A 21643-nucleotide genomic window follows, 5' to 3' on the forward strand; every position below is an offset into this window, starting at 1 on the left:
AAAAAAAAAAAAAAAAAAAAAAAAAAAAAAAAAAAAAAGAAAAAAAAGAAGAGGAAAAAGGACTTTAATTGAAGCCTGCAATGTTGTATAAATGGAAGATCTAAGTTTTAATTGAAAAATAATTATAACCACTTAATCATTTTAAATGAGGGCTGTAATTGCAGTCAGTTCATAATAGCCAAATACAGACACTTAGATTCCCGCAATAAAGCAGGGATGGTACAGCTTGATTTGCTAATAGCTCTTCCACTTCTCTCCTCTTTTGTCTCAAAGATTAATTCAGGCAAGGGCTATTAGTGCCGTTAATTGGTTCTGCAATTTAGACCTTGTGCTGGTGAATGAGTGAGTGATGCAGACCCATCAGCCAATAATGTGAACACTTTGTCAATGTGTTGCTCATTGTCCAGCTCCTCAGAAGTCCCCCAGTGGCTCCTCCGCCACCCAAGCCCGGCTCCCGTGGGGGATCAGGAGGAGCGGGGCTCCTCGGGGGTGAGGGATTCACTTAGCTTTAGATAGGTCACCCAGATGTCTTTGAAATCATTGCTGGCTTATGAATAAAATAATTAGGCAGCTGAGGCATCCTCCTTGGCAGGGACAAATCCTGTCTGTATTCAGGAGGAATCTTCCCCTCTGTGCTAGAAGAAGGAGGTTCAGTGAGGTTGTGAGGGGTTCCCTTCCTTCAGGCAGCAGCACAAGTAAAGCCAGTCTAAATCAGTAAAGTCACAGAGAACCACACAAACTCGACTTTTATCAGCTGTTATTTGCCACAGCATCAGTGATGGGCAGGGGCACAGCTGGGGGGCACAGCTGACAGGCCTGAAGTGCCAGGGCAGGGTTAGGATGGATCTCAGGAAAAGGTTCTTCCCCCAGAGGGTGGTTGGCACTGAACAGGCTCCCCAGGGCAGTGGGCACAGCCCCAAGGCTGCCAGAGCTGCAGGAGGGTTTGGATGATCCTCTGGGGCACAGGGGGTGACTGTGCAGGGCTGAGGGTTAGACTGGATGATCCCTATAGGTCCCTCCCAGCTCTGCATATTCTGGAATTCTGTGACTTGGAACAGCCTTTGGTCTCATTCCTTAGCAAGAACGCGCAGGGAAGGCTTTGCCCTTGCCATGTCCACATTGTGGGAGATAACTGACAAGAGAAGGTGCTCTCACACCAAGTTTAGGTGGTCGGAGCAGTTCAGTCCTTGGTTATTTTCACCGTGAGATGTTCTCAGTGGAGAATACTCTCCTTTTGGTTACAGTTAGGAACTTTTTGCCTGGGAATGATGCTACTCACACACTCATCTGGCTGCTGTGAATTGGCAAGAGTCCTTGAAGTAAATGGATTGATGATTTGGACAAGATCTGTCCCTTTGCAGCACCTCCCACTGCGGGACCAATGTGCACCAAATGGAGCTGATGGAATACAAGGAGAATTTCTCCTTTGAGGTAATTTATTGAGCACAATCCTTGGCTGCCAGGAGTCTTTTCCATCTCCAGGTGAGTTGTGACAAACACAGGGAGTGTGTTTGTGCTCTGGCCTCGGGCTCTATGTTTGGCTCTGTGATACTGGGAACGCTTTCCGTGATTAAGCTCTGTTGACCGATACTGACTGTAATGAACAGTCCCAACACGGGCTGAGGTGTGTCACCAGCACTGGTATCGCTGTGCCCAAAAAAAAACACGGGGAGGGAGAGTGGATTAGGAAAGCACATGAATCACCAACACTGCTCTTTTGGGGAAAATGAGGAAAGTGGGGTAACGTTATGTTTGAACCCGAGGACTGTTGGTGACACATATGGAGCTGTCTTTTCCCTGCTTGGTGTTTAATTTTGGGCACTAATTTCATGAATGATGTGCAACAAACTTGAGTATTAGGCAGAACATTTTCAGAATTGATAATTGAGGGCCTGGCATAAATAATCTTAAGTGAGAGTGACATCTCCTTCATGGGTACTCTCTGATGACTGGTCAGAGCTTCAGGAATAGCGTTGCTCTGCTTTGGGTGTGGCAATGGACTGGATGACTTCCCAAGGTCCCTTCCAGCTTGCTTGGTTCTCTCAAAAAAGATGCAGAGCCAAAATAACCTCTGGGAGCCAATCACGGTGTTCCCACAAAAGGTTTGATCTTCAGAAGCAGCTTCACAAGGAAGTCCTGGAGACACTTCAGACCAAGCATCTGGGAGAAACCCTTGAGCAACGGGGAGTATCACCAGATGACAGTGGCCACTTCTCCATGCTCCCTTATGACTTTCCAATTCCACCACCAGAATGTCGGCCCACTGAGCTCCACTTCTTCAGAAGGTCCCTTCTTGAACCCTCCACGAGGCGAGTGTGGCACTGCTGAATCAGGGCTCACCATCTGCTCCTTCCCACGGGGAGCACCTCTCCTGCACATTCCCCTTTACCCTCCAACTCAAGCAGGTACCAGCGGAAAACCAGGAAAGGAAGGGAGTTTTGAGGGATGGAGCAGAAAAGTCACTACTCAACACAGTGACTATCTGCACTGAGGCTAGGTCTCAGGGTGCTCTTGTCTTCCAGCAGGTCTGCCTTGCCCTCTTTTTTTGTCCATCTAAACAAGTCCCAACTCATATTTGGATGAGGGGTTTAAAGCAATAGTGAATGAGGATATACAGACTCTTCTATTTATTTACTGCCCTTGGTCCTCCCACAGCAAACTGCAGGTTCCCACCATTATCTCCTCAGCAACTTCTGCCTTTTCCACGTGCTCTCAGCCTGACCTCCCCACCAGCAAGGTCCACCCAAACACCAGTGCCTGCTCTTTGCTGTGTGACACCCTCTTTTACACACTAAGCGTGGCTGAAGTGCTTTGGTTGAGCAAACGTCCCCAGATAGAGGCACAGTCATAAACCATGGAATCATCCAGGTTGGAAAAGTCCTCCAAGATCATCAAGTCCGACCATTCCCCATCACTGCCGACCCACCACTAACCCCTGGCCCCAAGTGCCTCATCCACAGGGCTTTAAATCCCTCCAGGGATGAGGACTCCCCCACTGCCCTGGGGAGCTGTGCCACGGCTGGTTCAATCCCTGGATGAGCCCTTAACTTAAAAGTTGGGCTTTGAGGATCCTTGTGGGTCCCTTCCAACTCAGACTGTTCTGGGATTAAGTAAACCCTTTCCATGAAGAATTTTTTCCCAGTATCCAACCTAACCCTCTCCCCTCGGCTCAGAAGCATCATCCTTGCCAGGGAAGGATTAGGTTCTCCATAGTTTTTATCTGTTTCATCCGATATAGGCACCTCTGTGCTTGTTCTCCCAGAGCTCAGAGTTGCTCCTGCAGGATCTCTCTGGTGGTCGTTCTGGAGGGATCTGCTGGTTCTTGTGGGACCTGTGCTGGCTGCACCTCTTCCTGAAGGGAGAAGGTAAACAGAGAGCGAGGCGTTCATGTAACAAACTGCTCTTGGTACCGGGCGAGGGAAAATTATCTCACCAGAAACAAATAAAGGGAAGGGGAGGTTTGTGTGGTGCCAACCAGGCCTCTGCTGACTCCCTCCGTGACGTAGGCACTGCCTCCAGCTAAAAGCGCCTTGTGCCCTGGCTGCCTGCCGCATAACCAGCTGGCAGAGGCTCGTGCTCGCCCCGGACTCGCCCGTGGAGTGCCCAGCACCATGTCCGTCACCATCTGCCAGTCCATGGGCTTCGTGGTGTCAGCCCTGGGCATCGGGGGCATCATTGCATCAACCTGTATGGACCAGTGGAGCACCCAGGACCTGTACAACAACCCAGTGACCGCCGTGTTCAACTACCAGGGCCTGTGGCGCACCTGCGTCCGCGAGAGCTCCGGCTTCACGGAATGCCGCGGGTACTTCACCATCCTGGGGCTGCCAGGTAGGGCCTGCTGGTGGCTCAGAGGGCACAGGGGTGGGAGGGCACCTGCCAGAAGCTCCGTGAGAGTGGCTATAATGGGTGATTTTCAGTGTAGAACAGGAACCTCGAATTCCAGCCAAAAAGGATCTCAGGTGGTCCCCCTGTTTGAATAACAGGTCCCTTGCAGAGATCTCCACCCAACCTCCCCCTCCCATGGCCAAGCAACTTTGTCCTCGCCAGACTGGAGAGGTTCAGCAAAACTGACCACAACTGGTCCTGGACCATGTTCCTGAGGTGTTGTCCAGAGGCTGCTCCGTGGGGCGACTCATCCCCTGCGCCGTGGTGTGGATTCCTCCTAGAGAATTCCAGCTTCCCACCAGAAGCCACTAATGTTCTTGTCATTGGAGAAGATCCATTTCTAAGAGGATATGTCACAGTTCAGCTCACTATATTTCTGGATGGGCTAACACCACCAGGCTGGATTTTCCCCTAATTCTCCTTTGGTTCCAGTTTTTTTTCTTCCACGGGAATCGTTCCTGGGCTGGTTGTGCCCGTAGTATCTCGGGGTGCAAACAATTAGGTTACAACAGGATTATCTGGGGGTTTTTCTGTCCTTAATACACTGAGAAAAAAAAAGGCACTTAGACTGTTATACCCATCTGGCCTCTGTGCTTTGACAAAGTGAGAATGGAGGGAAGGGCTGGTGTCTGGTGTTGCTTGTGCTGCCACATCCCAGAGCAGGTGCCAGGGATGCATTTTCCTGGAAGGACACGGGCCTGATCCTGCCTGGACATCCAAACAAAGGTGTTTGTGCAGGGCTTGTGTTCCATCACAGTCAGCAAAGCTGAACAGCTTCCCCAAGGGAAAGCTCATGGAGGGGCAGGACAGGTTGGTAAAACTTGACTCCAGCAACTAATTACTGGTTTAATGGTAGGACTTGATGATCTTAGCGGTCTTTTCCAACCCTTATGGTTCTATAAAGAGATTAAAGTTGCCACATGAAGAATAAATTGAAGTTTAAAAACCAAATCCTCCCCGCACACAGATACACCCACAACACGCTGCAGAACTACCTCAATTCTGCTGCTCTAAAAGCTTAAAATGACAAAAAATGCGACTCCAAGGAAGAAGCAATTAAACTTTTCAAGTGTTCAGCTCTGGGAACTGCTTTAATCTTTGAGGAAACCAGATTGGTTGAGATTTGGGGGGTTTTGTTCTTTCCAAATACCTTTGTTGCTAAGCTCAGCATTACAGCAGAAAATAAAAAAGGGATTTTTTGACAATTCCCAAACCTCCAGACTGGTGTCTGTAGGGTAGGTGTTATTTTTCTAAAAAGGAAATATTGGATGTAGGAAATGTAGATTTCCTGCATGAGCACGATTTTACTGTTTGAGACAGGCTGTGGGAGTTCAGCCTGTCCATGTCCCTGCCCATGGCAGGGTGTTGGAATCAGATGGTCTTTAAGGTCCTTTCCAACCCAACCTTCCTGTGATTCCATGATTCTGTGATTCCTCACCTCCGTCCCACAAGCTCCATGGATCTCTCCCAGCCACGACAGAAATGAGCATCCTATCCTAAATTTTCCAGGATTTCCAGGGAAACCATCACCTTACAGTGAATTCCCAGGTGCTTGCCGTGTTTCTGCTGCCACCTACAAAAAGGGATTTAAAAGACCCCAAGAAAGAAATTTAGGAGACCCCAGAAAATAAATTTAAAATAAATCTAAAACTAAAGGTGGGTGGGTGCCTGAACCCCCCAAATTTACCATCTTCACCCTCAGGGCTGTTGGGAAGCTGTTCCCTCCCCTTGCTGTGTGAGAATATGAATATGTATGTGCTTTTTGTGACCGGTGTTCAGCTCTGCCCTGAGCAGAGCACACAAAATGAGGTGGAATTTTTTCCTTTCTTTTTAATGAATTCTTCAGAAGTCCCCCCCTTCCCTGCTCCCATTTCCCCTCCTGTTATATATTGTCTGACATTTCCCAGTCTCTGGAGAAGCCACCAACCCACTCTCTGTTTTATGGATTGGTTCCATCTCCCAAATCCAGCTGCTCTTAAAGGCATTTCTTCCCACCCACCACCAGCAAAGGCAAATTTTATCCCAACCAGAGTGGGGGGAAAATAAAGGTAAAAAAAAAAAATCCAATCATAATTTGTTCAGACATTATTTAAGAGCATCACCCCCATGTTTATTTTCACTTTGCTGCACCTTGCTCGCCATTAAACTCCCCTCTTCACCCACCCCATAGTTAATGGTTTGTCAGCATTTCCATTATAAACCCCTATTTATTATTCTGACAATGGCAATTTATATTGGGAACAATAGTGCCAGGGTGAATAAAAATAATAGGACTCTCACAAACAGCGAGGTGACCTGAGCACATGGAGGAAGTTTTGCTTTCCCAGAGGTTTTTTTTGCCTCAATCCCTCGCCCCCATAGCAAAGACTAAACCTGTCTTGCCCATCATCTATCTTCAATTTGGTTGGGAATTTTAATTTCAAATAGATGGGGGAAAAATCAAGATAATAGATGAAAATGAGAAATAACCCAGATTCTTTGCTGCTCAGCTATAAGCGGTTGGTCTCTGGTGGAATTTGTCACTTGAGAACTGAACCTGCTTGCTCTGGTTTGGCTTTCTCTTGTTGTTTTTTGCTGCTTGCTTTGGTGTGTGAGGATCTGGAGGACACAGCTGGAATTAAAACACACAAATAAGGCACAAATAGCAATAGCTGAGCTCAGGCAAAGGTGGTGGTTTCACCTCGTGTGGAAATCAAGAAGCACTTTCTGCTAAAAGGAGCATTTTCCAGTTGCTTCCAAGTTTGCTAAAGTGCAAGAACAAGGGCAGTGATTTCCCTGCTTGTTCTTGGTGTCTTTTTTCCAGCTTAGTAAAACTGCTTCAGCCATTTTTGAGGAGACAATTTATTCTCTTTTGACCCTTTCAGAAAGGCTGAGGCAACAAAACTCTGGTAGCTTGAAAGAGAAGAATAATTTTGCTTTTCCAACAGCAAGCTGTGAAAGCCTGAGAGCAGCCTGTTAAACTTCTCCAACCAGTAAAAATGTCCATGTTAGAGGGGTCAGAGTGAAAATAATCCATGGGAATGTAACCACGACTTCTCCGTAACACAACTGCTCTCAGCTGGCTGGTGAGAGAGGGTGGCAGAGGTGCATGGATCTTCCTTAGGAGAGTTCATGTCTAGGAAGTATCAGCATCGCCTTCCCTGTATTTTCTTCCTTCTATATCAATGTTCTGACAAGGTTTTCTTTGATTTCATACAACCAATACATACTTTGTGGCAAAACCCTTGCTTTTGGAGACAGGGCATCCCACTAGCCAAGGAAACAGCATCTCTGCACCCTGGAACTCTTTCATGCCCAAAGTTTGTAAGGTTGGGGCTTTTAATGACCTGTCATAATCCTCCACTGGTGATGCCCATGGGAAAGTCTCTTCCAAGTTCTTTTTGCTGCTTAAAATCCTTTAACCCAGTCGGTTCAGCTCCAAATTTTGAAATATCTGCAGGTAACTTCCAAAACCTTCTTGCACCCTTTGGAGACCAAGTTTTGTGCACAGAAGGATTTAGGTGGCCCAAGGGGGCTGGAGGCTTGACATAAACCTACCAGGGGCACATGTGGGGCTGTGGTGGGTTTGTACTCCCAGCAGGAGCTGAAGGAGGTGTTGGGATGGGGGAAGAGCCAATGGGAGGCACTTAGAGGGGTCTTGGGCACCCCAACCCCTGGTGACACTTGGGGTGGGAAGAGGTGGCAGTGAGCTGGGTGCATGTGCCACATTCTTACTTTTTTGTGCTTTTACACCATGAAAAGGTGAGAGACAGGGAAAAAATATCCTAAAGGATCTGGGATGAGGTCCAGAAGAGGAGCAAAGCAAGGGAAATCCAAGAGGCTGTGGAGATGTGGGGCTGGGATACAGCTTGTAGGCATGTAGGACACAGTGCAGCTTCATGGGCCACCTCAAAGTACCCTCTGGGCCACCTGAAGACCAATGGAGTGGATCTGAGCTGGGATGGGGTCTTTCCATGACCCCCTCTCCCCACTGAGCTCCAAAAGGGCCATTCAACCCTTCTCCTGGTGGACCACAAACTCCTGGTGTCACACTGTGGTCGTCACAGCAATGGAGGGGTAGGGGGAGGAGGGTGGGTTTGCTTTGGCTGGGTCTGGACAAGCTGGAATGGTGTGAACAACTGGCAGGGTGTGAGTTATATTTGCAAATCTGAAAGCAAACATGAGCTGTAGGTGATTTTTGTGGGAGAGGCAGCGATAACATTCCGAGGTTGCCATGGGCCCCAGGAACGGTTTGAGATAACGGAGAGTCAATGCCTGGGCAGATCAAACAAGTGTGAGCTGAAAGAAAGGGGGCAGAGGGGAGTGGTCACAAAGTCCCCTTCCTTCTCCTGGTTTGGGTAAACCACTGGAGATGTCCCAGTAGTCATGGGAGCCCTGTTGTCTGCTCCTTGGAAAGGAAGCTTGGCCTTGGCAAGAGCTGTGTCCTCACCAAGCACCTTCCCAGCATTTCCACGGGACATGGGAAACCCTCTGGCCCAAGCTTTCAACCACCAAGCTAGAGATCAATCCATCTTGGAGAGAGATTCCCATCCTTCAGCCACTCCTGGCTGGGGATATTTCCCAGAGGTGGCTGGAGAGGAGCATCAGGTTGTGGTAAAGATGCTTAGACTTGTCCTACAGCTTTCCATCACCCAACAACCTCTTGGGGTGTGCTCTGAGCCAACAGCTCAGATGATCCCAGGTGACCTTCTGTTATGTGGGAAAATGGGATGATGAATTTTTGCAAAGGGAAACATATTTTCCCCTGAGTGGTTCAGAAACAACCATTAAAAATAAGCTTAAAATCAGAATATTGGAGAGAGGCAGAGGAAATGGGGGTGCTGGGGAAGGGGTGGGATGGAAACAAGTTTGGGTTTTTTCTCCAGAACTTTGCTTCAACCAGCCAGTGAGGGAGGTGTTTGTGGGAGCTTTGACTTCCCACTGTTTCCAAGTGTGATGCTGATCAGAGCATGAGAAATGTGGGATGGCTGGACAACACCTTAGTCAATATTCTTAGGGATGAGCAAACAGAACCCCCCCAACCACAATAATTCTTCCAAGATGAGACCATGTGGAGAGCTGGGCATGGCTGGGTATTTGTCTGACTCTTAGCTCAGGGCTGCAGCACAACCATCATCACCAAAGTTGCTTTTTCAGCTCCATTTTTGGGAGAGCAAATTTGAGGCTTCAGTGGGGAATGCACAACCCTGTGCTGCTTTATCTTCTTTGCAGACATGGTTCAATCTGGCCCTCCAAATCCAAGCCAGGCTCATCCACCTGTGCTTTCCCGGGCACTGTTGATGATATTTTTGGGTTGCTCTGGGGTTTAGATGGCCCTGAGTAAGAGGGTTGGTGAAAAGCAGCATCTCACATCAACAGGAGGAAATTATGTCCCCAAGGGAAGGTGAGTGAGGTGACAGACTGGGTGGCAGACCCTGGCTCAGGGCACATCCATGGGATGTCCCTCTTTCCAATAGGTGTCTTGAGGGAAGCAATGGAGCTTGGGATGCGAAATGGTGGAGGAGGAGAAGAAAAGGTTGGCTTGAAGAGCTGCTCCAGCTGCATCCAGCTGCAAGCAGCAGAAAGGGTTTGAGGAAGGAGTGGTGGCTCTGAAAAAAAAACCAACAGATGTTTGCCTTTTTAATTCTACCCCTCTCCTTTCCTTTTCCCTCCCCAGGGGTTATTTTGAGCAGTGACCATTCTCTGTGCAATGTTGCCCCCTCCTGATGCAGGGTGGCCCCACCCCCTGGGAAGGGGCTGTATCCCAGAGGAATATCTGTTCCTCTGACATGGTTTGAAGAGGTTCAGCCTGGAAAAAGGGATGTGGTCTCTTCCCACCAGATGGCAGGAAGAAAGAAGATGAGTCCTAGAGAGGTGCTGAGGAGTACCAGGGTTTGGGCACAACCATCTTTTCTGGGCTAGGACACAACTCTGGCTGTGGGACCACAGAGGATGGGACGGAGAACTGGCCACACTACTGGTTTTAACCCTTTCTGTCCTCCTGGCTTCCATGTCCTCCCCATCGCTAGTTATTCCCCCAGCTTCTAGGTCCTCTCCAGCCTTGGTTTATCATCACAAAGCATTATTCAAGGTGAGCAGTGTAAGCCACGTGCCCTCTCCCTCACAGAGGATAAGCAGTTCCTACGCCCTCTGGCTCTCAAGGGCTCCCTTCTATGAGTTTCATTTACCTTATTATTTTTGCTGGCAACTTTGCATATGTCAGAACCAGCCCTTCCTCTGACATAAACCTGCCAAAGTCAGTTAAAATCATGAAATCTGAATAAAAAAATGCTGGAAGCAAAGACATCTTGTGCCTGTCCTGGTGGTGGCTGAGACTTGTGGCCACCAGACATGGAATCGTTCTCTGGCTGCTACTGCTACAGCAGAGTCCAGCACATCCCTGTGTGCTGCCCACCAGCTTGCACAGCCCCACAAGCCAAAGGGGTGTCCTGGGAGGTGGTTGTCCAGGAGGCAGAAGCAAAACCCAAGGGGCAGTAAGCCCGTTGTAGCTCCTCCATGCACAGAAACAGCCTCTCCTCTCTTCCTCGTGGCCTCCACTCGGCTTCACCCCATAGTGTTGATGGTGTCTGTGGCAGGGAGCGGGACCAGAAATGCTTCAAGTGGGAATTTTTTTCTAGGTCAGGGCTGAAGGGAATCAGTGGAGAGGAGTATTAGATAGGAAGGGATGGGTGTGAAGTCTGGAAGGTCCTTGTAGCTCACTGTGCTCCATGCGTTGCTCCTCAAGCCCAGCACTTCTTCCTTGTGCAGAGGAAATGAATTTTCTATGTTTTATATCCCCAGCCCTTTTAGAGGACCATCCCTCCAGTCAGTACAGAGAAGCACCTCAAAAAGGCCATTTCGCAATGGTCCCTGTGCTCTCCTCCTCCCACGTGGGTTTCAGTGGGGCCAAGTGTCAGCTGGTGGGATGTGGGCGGTTGGAGAGCTGGGCTGGAGGAGCTCTGCTGGGCTCTTGGCTTGGTGCCTTGGCTTGGGCCATGATCAGCATCCCACACAACCTCAGCGATTCTCCAGGGGCCTGCAAGGAGCAGCTGTGTCCTTGGGCTGAGCTGGTGGCCCCACACCCTCTCCCAGAACCACCACTGGTGTCATTGTGTCACTGGTGGTCATTGTGCCTCTTGTGGGGACACCTCCATGGGTGCTGGGATGTAGAGATCCCCCATACTGGTCTGGTGGCATAAGGGACTGAATTCCCCTGGAACACGGTCCTGCCCTGTGCCAGGGAGGCAGGAGGAGCCCGAGGAGCAGCACAGGGTTTCGGTTTGGGGCGGGCACAGGACCCAAGTGGGTTACTCAACACTCAGAAGAGCGTGGCTGCTCAGAGGGGGAAGGACAAGCACTCTAAAGGACAAAAGCCCATATCTGCAGCCCTGCCAGCACAAACCTCCCCAGCCAGAGTGAAACTGGACTATCTTGCAAAAACACTTTGAGCAAACAGTGCTCCACGGAAAGCATCTGATAAGGGCAGCTGCATTTCTGGTGGCTTGGGCGAGAGGACCTCGCTGCTCCCATTAGTGCTGCCGCTCCCCCAGGGCCATCTCACTGCTCTCCGCGGGGACACACCATGTCCACCACCCTGTGCCAGGTGATGGGCTTCCTGGTGGCGTCTCTGGGCGTTGCCGGCACCATCACGGCCACGGCCATGGACATGTGGAGTACACAGGACCTGTATGACAACCCCGTCACTGCCGTCTTCCAGTACCAGGGGCTGTGGAGGAGCTGCGTGAGGCAGAGCTCCGGCTTCACCGAGTGCCGGCCCTACTTCACCATCCTTGGGCTGCCAGGTAGGGGCTAAACACACTCCACGTTTGACCTAGGAGCTCTTCCTGTAGCTCTGCATGGTTCTCGTCCAAAATTGAAGCAGTAGGAGCAGGTATCTCTCCTTGGGGAGGAATAACGTTTGCAGGCTACTCAGAGTAAAAAGGGGAGTGTATTTATTGCCAAAATGATACCTCTATTCAGCGGAAGTTACAGCTTGGAGAAACTTGGAGAAACTTGTGGGTGGTTTCTGGATGAGCATCACAGGTTCAGGCATAAATCAGCACAGCTCCGGTGATGTGAGGGGAGCAAGGATGTTTCAACCCCAGGTATTGTCCCTTTGAAGGGAAACCCAAGGAAAACAGCTGCATGGAACTCTGTGTTGTCAGAGAATAGTGAAAAAGATTGGCTTTTCCAAAGGGAAAATTGAAATTGGAGAAATCCACCTGTGAGCAGGAAGGGTGAGGAGCAGGAGAAGGTGTGTTGGGTCACTTCACCTGACCTGGGGAGGGTTAGTGCTGCAGAAGTTGATTGCAGAGGGGTGTTATTTTCTGGCTGGCTTGCCACTTTTACCAAAAGAGCTGGTTTTCCCCTCCCACTGCACAGGAGGGTATTCCAGTGCTCCTGGCCCATGGCAGAGGGGCAGCCAGCCTGGTCCTCCATGCCAGCCTGGGAGCTCTGGTGCCAGCCAGCAGGAAACGTGGCCCTGGGAGTGGTTTTGGTGCCCAACTACAAATAGGTCCAAGCAATAACTGCTGCCCACAGGCCTTCTGACTGGAGCATGTTGTGGGTTCCAGCCCTGTATCCTAAGGGATGCCACCCTGGTTTCCCTCTGGGAAGCTTTGCTGAGGACCAGGGTTTGCTTTCTGAGGGAAGCCCAAGGGGTCAGGTGGGGTAAATGTGTCTCTGTGTTTCTTCAGGATTGCTCAGGCCACTCTTTCCCCTGTGGAAGAGTTCTTTTTCCTACGGCACCCTTTGTTTTAGGGAATTACAAATATATTCATCAAACTATATATATCTAAATGTTGATGACTATATAGATCTTTGGAAGGCTGTTGTGGGTGATGGGTTTTCAAAGAGCAATGAGGCAATGGCAGCCATCCTTTTGGTGTCAGTTATCTTAAGCCAGGTTTTATATTTTAAGTTATTTTTAGGTCATGTGGCAAATATGCAAAACACTCACAGGCAATTTCTGTTGTGCCTTAGAGATATTCTGTCAGTCTGGATCTTTATGTGTCCATTTAATTGATGAATACCTTAAAACATAAGCAAAGAATGCCTCTGTTTGAATTGGGTTAACTTAAAGACCTTATTTTTTTCCCCTAAACTTTCCATATCCCATCAATCATTTGTGGTCATAAAGTCATATTTCCATTTTTAAAAAATTTTGTATCAGCAACAGATACACAGGTGATTTTTACTTTAAATTACTAAATTCTTTTACCTCGCTCACCTCTCACTGTTGTAGGGAGAAAGACAACTCTCCAGTTGCCCTTACATCTGGAAAACACAGTGATGCAAACTGTGGTTTCAGATCACTGGCATTTATTTTGGTGAAGAAACTTGAGTTTTTGCTATTCCCTTGTTGTGGGACACCCTCCCTTTGTACAGAAATCAGGTGTGCAGACATGGAGCAGAGTTAACACCCTCATGCAAAATGTTTATCCCAAACCCCGGTAGTTTCTGTGCTTGCCTTAAACTCCAGGGCTCTTTGCTCCTCAGGCCGGTTTCTTTTCCTTTCTCTCCTATTTTGTTTGTCTAAACCCTACCACTCCTTCCTCCTGTGGGAAGTCATTCACCTCTCATCAGAGGACTTTCAGTGGAAATTCACTTGAAGCCTCAGTGCTCACTTTCCAAACAGCTTCAGGTCCCAGGAGCCTTCATGCCATAGCACACCTGGGAGAGCTTTCCTCTCCTTCCCATCCCTTTGTGGAGATGGTGCTTCAGTCAGTCTCATGGAGACAGGAATGACTATTTGGCACTTTTTTCTCTTGTGCCCTGCTGTGTTCCACTCCCTCCCCTTCCCAACAGCTCCTTTTCCATGGAGATTCACCAACTTGGACTTCAGCGCTCCAGCAAAAGGGCAACATTCTTGGCTTGGCCTCTTGTGTCATTCCATGGACTCCCAAGGAACACGTCTGCTGGGAATCAACAAGCTCTCTGTGGGATCTTGACGTAGGTCCCTTCGTGATGGGTTGAAAACAGCTCAGTGATGACACCAAGGAACCACAAGGTCTATAGGAAAAACGCAGGAAGGAAGGACTGGCTTAGGGACCAGGAGCTTCTTCTTGTGTTGCATTATCAGCTTCTCCTGCCTGCCCTAAAACAAAGGCAGCTGCAAAGGAACTTCAGTGGTTGTAAAGCCAAGTGAGATTGAGCTTTTCTTCTCTTTGCAGCTTTTTGTGCTTCCCATCAGGTGCTGCGGAACAACCTTTGAGGGCTGATAAAGCGTATCCGCAGCTCCTTGTTCTCTGATGGAGAACAGCTAATGAGCGCGCACCTAGGGGCTGATGAATGGCAGATTGAAAATCCCAGGCTCGTTAGCACTTGTTATCAGCTGATAAGGGCAAATTGAGTCATAAGAGGCAGCCCCGGTGGGACTGCCAGTGGGAGAAGGTGATGTGTTCCCAGCCTGTGGCGTGGCAGGGCGCCTGCTTTTGTGAGCGCCGCGGGGCTGTCGGGGTGCCAGTGCCCCATAGGCACCCCAGCACCCACCCTGCCCTCCTGCCCACCCTTCTCCCAGCCTGTGCAAAGCCAGCAGAGTCTGCTCCGCGCTCCCTGGGCACCCAAAGGGGTGACAGCCAGGCTGAGGGAAGTCCCTGGGGCTGTAGAACGCTCTCCTGCCCTTCTCACCTTCCCTGAAAAGGGACAGTCATGCGTGGGGAGCATCAAAGGCAAGCCCAGGGCTGGGAGAGCTCGTGGGAGGCCGAGAGGAGGCTGCAAAGTGTCCCAGCCAACTCACAACAGCCCTTGAAATGCTTTCGGCCCCTCCTCCTCCCAGCGCCGCCGCCTCTCTGTCTCTGCCTGGGAGAGCAGGGGGAGAAGTGTCTGGGGCCAGCTCTGGATTGCAGGGAAGATGGGATGTGTGCCACCTTATTAGAGAATCACCTTGGTATTCACATCCCCTTTACCCCTCCACTTCTCTGTTTTTAAAGGTGCAAATTTGTCTTTGATTTTCCCCTTTACTTTTCTAGAGAGTCTTGAGGGTTTTTGTTACCTTCAGCCCTCAGCTCCCTGGGAACGACCCCCCAGCTTCCCAGCCTGCCTCCAAACAAGCACTCCCACCTCATGGCAGGCTGCTGCACAGATTCAGGACGGGGGTATTTGTGTATTGTGTTAATGAATGTGGACAGTTTTATACAGGACTGATGCAAAGACCCATGGAAGGGATATGGGGAGGGAGGTTGTCACCAAAGTTGTACTGATGTGTAATGTTTGTCAAGATGATTTTTCCTCTTCTCCCATGCCACGTGCTTTCCTGTGAAGCACGTACATCCAGAACTGCCTTTGCAGTCATGCAGTAGCTGGAAGTATCATGGAGAGCTGGGTGGAGCTGTCTGCTTTCATTGCTGCTTAGGGATTTAAAAGAAGAGTGTTCTCTTAATCAACTTATTAATGAATCAATTCATGCTTGTCCCAGCTCCCCATTAACTCTTCTCTAAGAATTTCAGCTGAGTGAACTGTTCCTGATGATCATTCATAAAAAATTCTATCTAAGCCATCAAACTCCTTGGGAAGTTGAGGCAAACAGCCCCGTTCCAGAGGCACCCCAGATAACACTCAAGTGCAACCCCAGTGCCCATTTTCCAAGGTTTTCTTCTTTAATACTTATCTTTTCAGACAGAACCAGCCTTTAAAATTCTCCCAGGCTCTGACCAGTCTCTTGTCAGTCACTGCTCGTGTCTCCCTTTGTCCTGCAGCCATGTTCCAGGCAGTGAGGGCCCTCATGGTTGTGGGCATCGTCCTGGGCATCCTTGGCCTCCTTGTGTGTGTCTTTGCCCTGAAATGCATCCGCATTGGGACTATGGAGGACTCTGCAAAAGCCAACATGACTCTGACCTCTGGCATCATGTTCATCGTTGCTGGTAAGTGGGCAGTGTCCTGTCTTCCATGGAATTGAGGATGGGCAAGTCTTCCTGCAGGTGCTCTGGAGCCACCCAAAGCCTTGGTGCTCTCATGGAGTTATTGGCATCTGTCTTCCAGCTTGGCCTCCTGGGGTCAAGGGGTTTCTACCTCTGCTTAGTAAAAAAAACACCCCAGAAAGCAGAAGTTTGTATGGACAGAACAAGGAAGACTTGGAAAAACAGCCCACAGATGGAAAGGAAAACATCCCTCTTAAGTTGTTATATAGATGTTGCTGTCATGTACTATTTTATGATTTATTTATATATCGTATTTTTTTATGAGTTTCAGGCTTTATACATAAGAATTTTAGGAATAATTTTAGGAATAATTTTATCCTAGTTTGTAATTTTAAATACCTTGGGTCATCAGGAGGGCTGCAGGAATGCCCAGTGTGCCCAGCTACCTCATGGTTTTAAATGCTTGACATGTCACTTACAGGTTGTCCTACTTTCTTTTTTTCTGAGATAATAAGCAAATGAAATCCATATCCTAATGAATGGAAGGAGGATGTCCCTATTGAAAATCCTTAAAATCCCAACACTTAACTTTCATTGGGATATGAGACATACAACACAAGTTAAAGGTATTTCATAAGTACAAGTTGGAAAGAGGATCAACATCCTGCAGCTTAGATTTTGCACTTTAAAGCTGTCATTTCAGAATCATGGAATCACAGAATGGTTTGGATCAGAAGGGACCTTAAAAACCATCTAATTCAAAACCCCTGCCATGGGCAGGGACACCTTCCACTGGACCAGACTGCTCAGTTTTACTCTCTTGAGTCAGTGGGTTGAGAATCTGGGCAATTAGAAAATCCCACTCATGCATTCCTGAAGATGGAATCAGCTCCTGGGATGGGACATCCCTTGGTTGCCTTCACCTATTTCAAAACAAGGTCCCCAAGCTCAGCTGGTGAGGAATTGGGCCCCCATACGCCTGGTGGACCTGGCCCTTGGTCACACCTTTGCGAGCTGGAGGTTGTTTCTTCCTCAGACAAGGGGGAGAAGTGTTAAAGGTGTGCTCAGACCTCCCGAGAGCTGTGAAGAATTGTTTGGGAAAGACTCAGAGGTCTTGGTGGCTGTAGTAATGATAAATAGGACTTTGGAGGCCCAGAAGATCTGGAGTCCATACATTTGGGCAAAAAGTCCTCACATGACACTTAGTTTTGTTTTGTTCCTCCTTCCACAGTGTGCAAGGCCAGGTTGGACGGGGCTTGGAGCAATCTGGTCCAGTGGAAGGTGTCCCTGCCCATGGCAGGGAGTGGAATGAGATGAACTTTAAGGTCTCTTCTAATCCAAACCACCCTGGGATTCCATGTTAAAGTGTCCTGTGAATCCCCCTACTAAGGAAAACAGGTGATTGTCGTCACTGCCAGGCTCCCCAGGGCTGGGCACCACCACGATACCTTGTGCACGTGGATGGAAGAAGTTCTCACCTCCTGAGGCTGGGCTTCCAGACCTGGCAATGAACCAAATGTATCTCCATGAGGCAGAGAGCGTGTTTTCTCACTAAAAAAAAAAAAAAACAAAACAATAACTTCTGGCAGGGAATCTTTTGTCCATGTTTGTCACTGTAAAACAAATCTTTAACACTGCACTACTGGATATTTTCAGCTACTGAAATGATCTGTTTGTTAAACTCATTTTCTGTGAGAAAAGACATCAGGAGAAAGATTCCTGCTGGGATGATTTGGGATTGTGGAGAGTGACGTTGCATTCCTGCTGTTGGAATTTTAAATGCAAGGGAATCCCAGCAGGAAAGTGTAACATGTTGTGTTTCTGAAGGACACAGAGCAGTGTCTCACCCACCTTTCCAGAGCTGGAAGGTCCTTCTGCAAGGCCACAGGTGACTCTTGAACTGTGTGGGTCTCAGTCTGTCCTTCTCTCTGATCCAGGCCTGTGTGCCATCACCGGTGTGTCCGTGTTTGCCAACATGCTGGTCACAAACTTCTGGATGTCCACCACCAACATGTACCAGGGCATGCAGAACGTCCAGAACAGGTGGGTGGTCAGCTGGCTCAGGGTGCTCCACAGTGGGAATCTTCCTCAGCACTGCAGCCAGAGCAAAGGTACATCTGGGAGTAGGTTTGGATGGTTGCAGGACTTGGAAGATTTAATGCCTTAGGAGATAAAGTCTTACCTGCACTGGAGATGTTGGCTGGGATGTCTCTGCTCGTGCAGCTCAAGAAGGAGGTGTGGAGCCCATTGAGGGACTTCTGGGAACTTATGCAGGGCTGGGGGGAGGATGACAACACTCAGTGTGTTCCAGGGGGAGCAGCCTGGCCCCTGTCCCAGCCCTGAACACATCTGTATCCCGCAGGTACACCTTTGGCTCAGCCCTCTTCGTCGGATGGGTGGCCGGTGGCCTGGCCCTCGTGGGAGGCATCATGATGTGCCTGGCTTGCAGAGGGCTCATTCCAGAGGAGTCCCGGTAAGCTGAGCTGTGGGAGACATGGGAAGGTGCTGCCTGAAACCTTTGCTATGGGGATAGCAACCAACCAGCACAGGATATGTCTGTGAGATCCCCATCACAATAGTTTTACTGTGATGATGGAATCACGGAATCATTTAGGTTGGAAAAGACCATCCCATGCCACCATTAACCCAGCGCAACATCAAGTCCACCAATACGTGTTTATTTATTTTCCCTTTATGGGTCAAAAGGGACCATTTGCCTTCCCTGACTGTGCGACTTGCAGACAAATAGAGCAGGAGAGAGACCTTAAAATCTAAAATTTGCAATGTGCTGGTTAAGACAGGCCCGTTAATTGCAGCTTCATTTGCAAGGTGCACAGCAGATCATTAGAAGGTGGAGATTGCATCAGATGACCTATGATTTATGTAGAATCACAGTGGTTTGGGTTGAAAGGGACCTTAAAGACCATCTAATTCCAACCCCTTGCCATGTGGGACACCTCTTACTAGAGCGGGTTGCTCCAAAGCCCATCCAACTCAGCCTTGGTGCCAGGTTGGGTGGTCACAGACCCCCCAGTGCCTGATGGCAGCTTCTGTGTCTCTTGCAGTTACAAAGCCGTGTCGTACAATGCCTCAGGACGGAACATCTCCTACCGAACGGGGCCCTACAAGGGGTATGAGCCTGACACAAAGGCCAGGAAGGGCCCAGGGTATGAAGAAGCTCCTCGGAGTGAGGATGGAAGACGCTCCTACCCTTCCAAATATGACTATGTCTAGCAGACCTTCTGGGGTCAGCTTCTGCTCCCTTGTGTATTTTTAACCTCAGAAGCAAAAAGTGCAGCAACCAAAGCAGTCTGTAAACAGGATTGTGCTTTCTGTCGTGTTTTCTACTCTGAGGTTGCACCCTGGTTTGTTGTGGACATCAGTGTTATGTGACTGCCTGCCACGAGGAGGTCTACAACAAAATAACGCCTTTTGGTGCTCTCAGAGTAGAACATTTTGCTCCTGTTTTATGTATAAACTGATGTCCAGGAGTGGTGCCTTGTGCCCTTTGCCAATTATTCAGACAGAGAAAATTCCCATTTAATAATAGCTGTGTATGTGAAGTAAATTCAGCTGTGCCCATTTGGATGTGCCCAATGCCAAGAGACCCCACAGTCATGGAATTCTCCTACTTGGTGACTGTTTCTGCTCAGTCACACCTTTGCTTTGCTGGTTGAACTGATCTGCTGGGAGATTTAATCTGATTTATGTTCCTTAGACATTTGCTGTAACCCGTGATACCGAAGTGTATTTATTTCTTCTGTTCTCTCCAGGAAATATGAATAATCCATTGTTATTCCTATAACAGGTCTTTGCTATAACAGCTCCAAACCTCTGTGTGTGACCAGTGTTCCTGCAGATGTCATCTTTAATGAGGCCAGGAGAGTTTCTCATTTAGAATTAATTACAGTTACATTTGGAGCAGAAATCCCAGGGAGCATTAGATGTTTAACTCTACACCGACACCAGGACTTGTTTGTGTTAATTCTTTCCCCAGTGATGTGAAAATTAACTCCTTGGTGAGATGTTGCTCCCTCCAGCCAATCCATCTGAGTGGAAGTTAATTTGAAGGGGTCAGAGGAAGGGATGTGAGAGCTTAGGTGGGAGGGGAGAGCTGTGTGCTGTCACCTGGCTCCAGAGCACATCCCAAAAAAGCTCTGCAAAGGGCCCATGAGAAGAGCAAAAGGATAAGTTAGGGAGAAAGGAGGGCTCCAAACCCACCAAAGTGGCCATTTTGATGGACATCTGCAGGAGGTTTTGGCACCACTTGTTGTAGTTATCAATTCTCTGCAGGAGCTCACCGGCAAAATTGTTTTGGTGAAACACTGGTGTTGGTTTGATGTTCTGGAGGGTTCAGAGGCAGAGCTGAACATTCCTCAGAGCTGGGCCTTTGGCAGGTGAAGCTGCCACCAGCCTGGTGGCTTGTAGGGGTAGAGGGGGCAGGCTGTGCTCACAGTGGGCACAAACTGGGTCCAACACCCCCATATCCATCACTGCTCCATAACCATCAGCTATCCACAGCCACCAGCTCCCCACCATCACACAGAGGCAAATCCCCAGCACAGCTGCAGGAGGTGTGAAGATACTGCCCCTGGGGAAGGTCAACAGTAGGAGAAGGGAACACAAAGAGTTGTAGCACTGGGAGCTGCTTGTTGGAGAGAGGTGGGAAGAGCTTCCATCCAACTCTTGGATGAAGCGCTCTTGGTCCCTGTCAGGCTGGACACTGGCCCCTCCTGCTACCTGGGATAACTCCCTGCCAGATGTCAGGGCTCACCCTCCCTTTCCTGCTACTGATGGACTTGGTTTAGGGATCTGTTTTTAAAGGAGAACAATTCAATTTTGCAGAGGTAAATCCTGTTCTATCTTAAAAACCTTGACACTCTTTTCCATGGTTTTATCTCCACTCTCAGTATCAACTTAGATTTCCTGCCTTTTTTTTTTTTTTTCTTTTGCGTGCTGAATTTAGTTTTTGGCTTGTTTGTTTTGTTGGTTGTTTTTTTTTACACAAATATTAAAAAAGAAGAATCTTCAAGACCAAATTCCAGCTGTTTCCATTTGTTCTCTCCTTGTCATGACCAACATCTACAACCTTCCTGCTCAGCTAAACCCCCCTCAGCTTTGGGTCCTGTAGGTTCTTGGGAGGAGGATGGAGAAATACAGGGAATTGAGGATAAAAATAAAAGATTAGGGTGTGTTTTTTTCCTGTTAGTCACATGCTGAGACAAAATATCAGAAAATCTGCTGAAAGAAGCGTCAGGGGACCCCAAGTCAGTGAGGTGATGAAGTCAGAGCTCCTTGTTGGGAGCTCTCTGAGGAGTAGAATTTAGTTTCAAGGCAGAGATTAAACACTTCTAAATGCTTCATTGTTCTTAGCAAGGAAAAAAAAATGCTGGTATGTTCTCAGCTCCACTGGAAAGGGGATGAAAAGCACGGGAATGTTTAATTTAGATAGGAAACACACAAGTGGTGGTGAGTTGAAGGTACAAAGGGTGATGGGAACGGCGGGAAAACAGGCAGGAAAAATTGAAATGCAGGTTTAGGGCTGTGTTAGAATGAAAAACATCCCAAGGAAGCAGCTTGGAAAGTTACACTTGATTTTTATGCAACACAAATTCTCCAGCAAACTCCCTGAGCTGGTTCTCCCTGAGCTACACTTGGATGTACACTTGGATGACAAGACTGTGGGCAGGAGCTGAGGCACACCTGGATGTAGGAATTCCTGCCTCGGAAGGTTTCTAATCTTCCACCATCGCTTTTCGTTTCCCTCGGCCCCAAACCTGCAGGATGAAGTATTTTAATGCAGCAAATGTCCCTGGGAAAAAAATCCCATTCCAAGGGGGGAATCATTTCTTGCTGAGCCTGTCTGTGGTGTGACCACTCCTGCCGTGACACTCCTACCATGTCTGTGGCTGTGAAGG

General features: G+C 48.7%; 1 protein-coding gene across 2 annotated transcripts; it reads left to right on the forward strand.

The window, feature by feature from the left end:
- Positions 1 to 3611: 3611 nt before the first annotated feature.
- Positions 3612 to 19257, forward strand: CLDN18 (claudin 18). 2 transcript variants are annotated; one of them, XM_027878395.1, is made up of 5 exons: positions 3612 to 3831; positions 15564 to 15728; positions 17663 to 17768; positions 18088 to 18198; positions 18791 to 19257. In XM_027878395.1, exons 1-5 carry the CDS (start codon positions 3612 to 3614, stop codon positions 18957 to 18959), a joined length of 771 nt encoding a protein of 256 aa, XP_027734196.1. In that variant the 3' UTR covers positions 18960 to 19257. The 2 variants fall into 2 exon arrangements, with proteins under 2 accessions (XP_027734196.1, XP_027734195.1); XM_027878394.1 differs by lacking the exon at positions 3612 to 3831 and adding an exon at positions 11450 to 11669.
- The last annotated feature ends 2386 nt before the right edge of the window (positions 19258 to 21643 follow it).

Source organism: Empidonax traillii, unplaced genomic scaffold (genome assembly GCF_003031625.1).
Source record: "Empidonax traillii isolate 1590-97213 ecotype Southwest subspecies unplaced genomic scaffold, ASM303162v1 scaffold40:size2234952, whole genome shotgun sequence".
Lineage (NCBI taxonomy): Eukaryota > Metazoa > Chordata > Aves > Passeriformes > Tyrannidae > Empidonax > Empidonax traillii.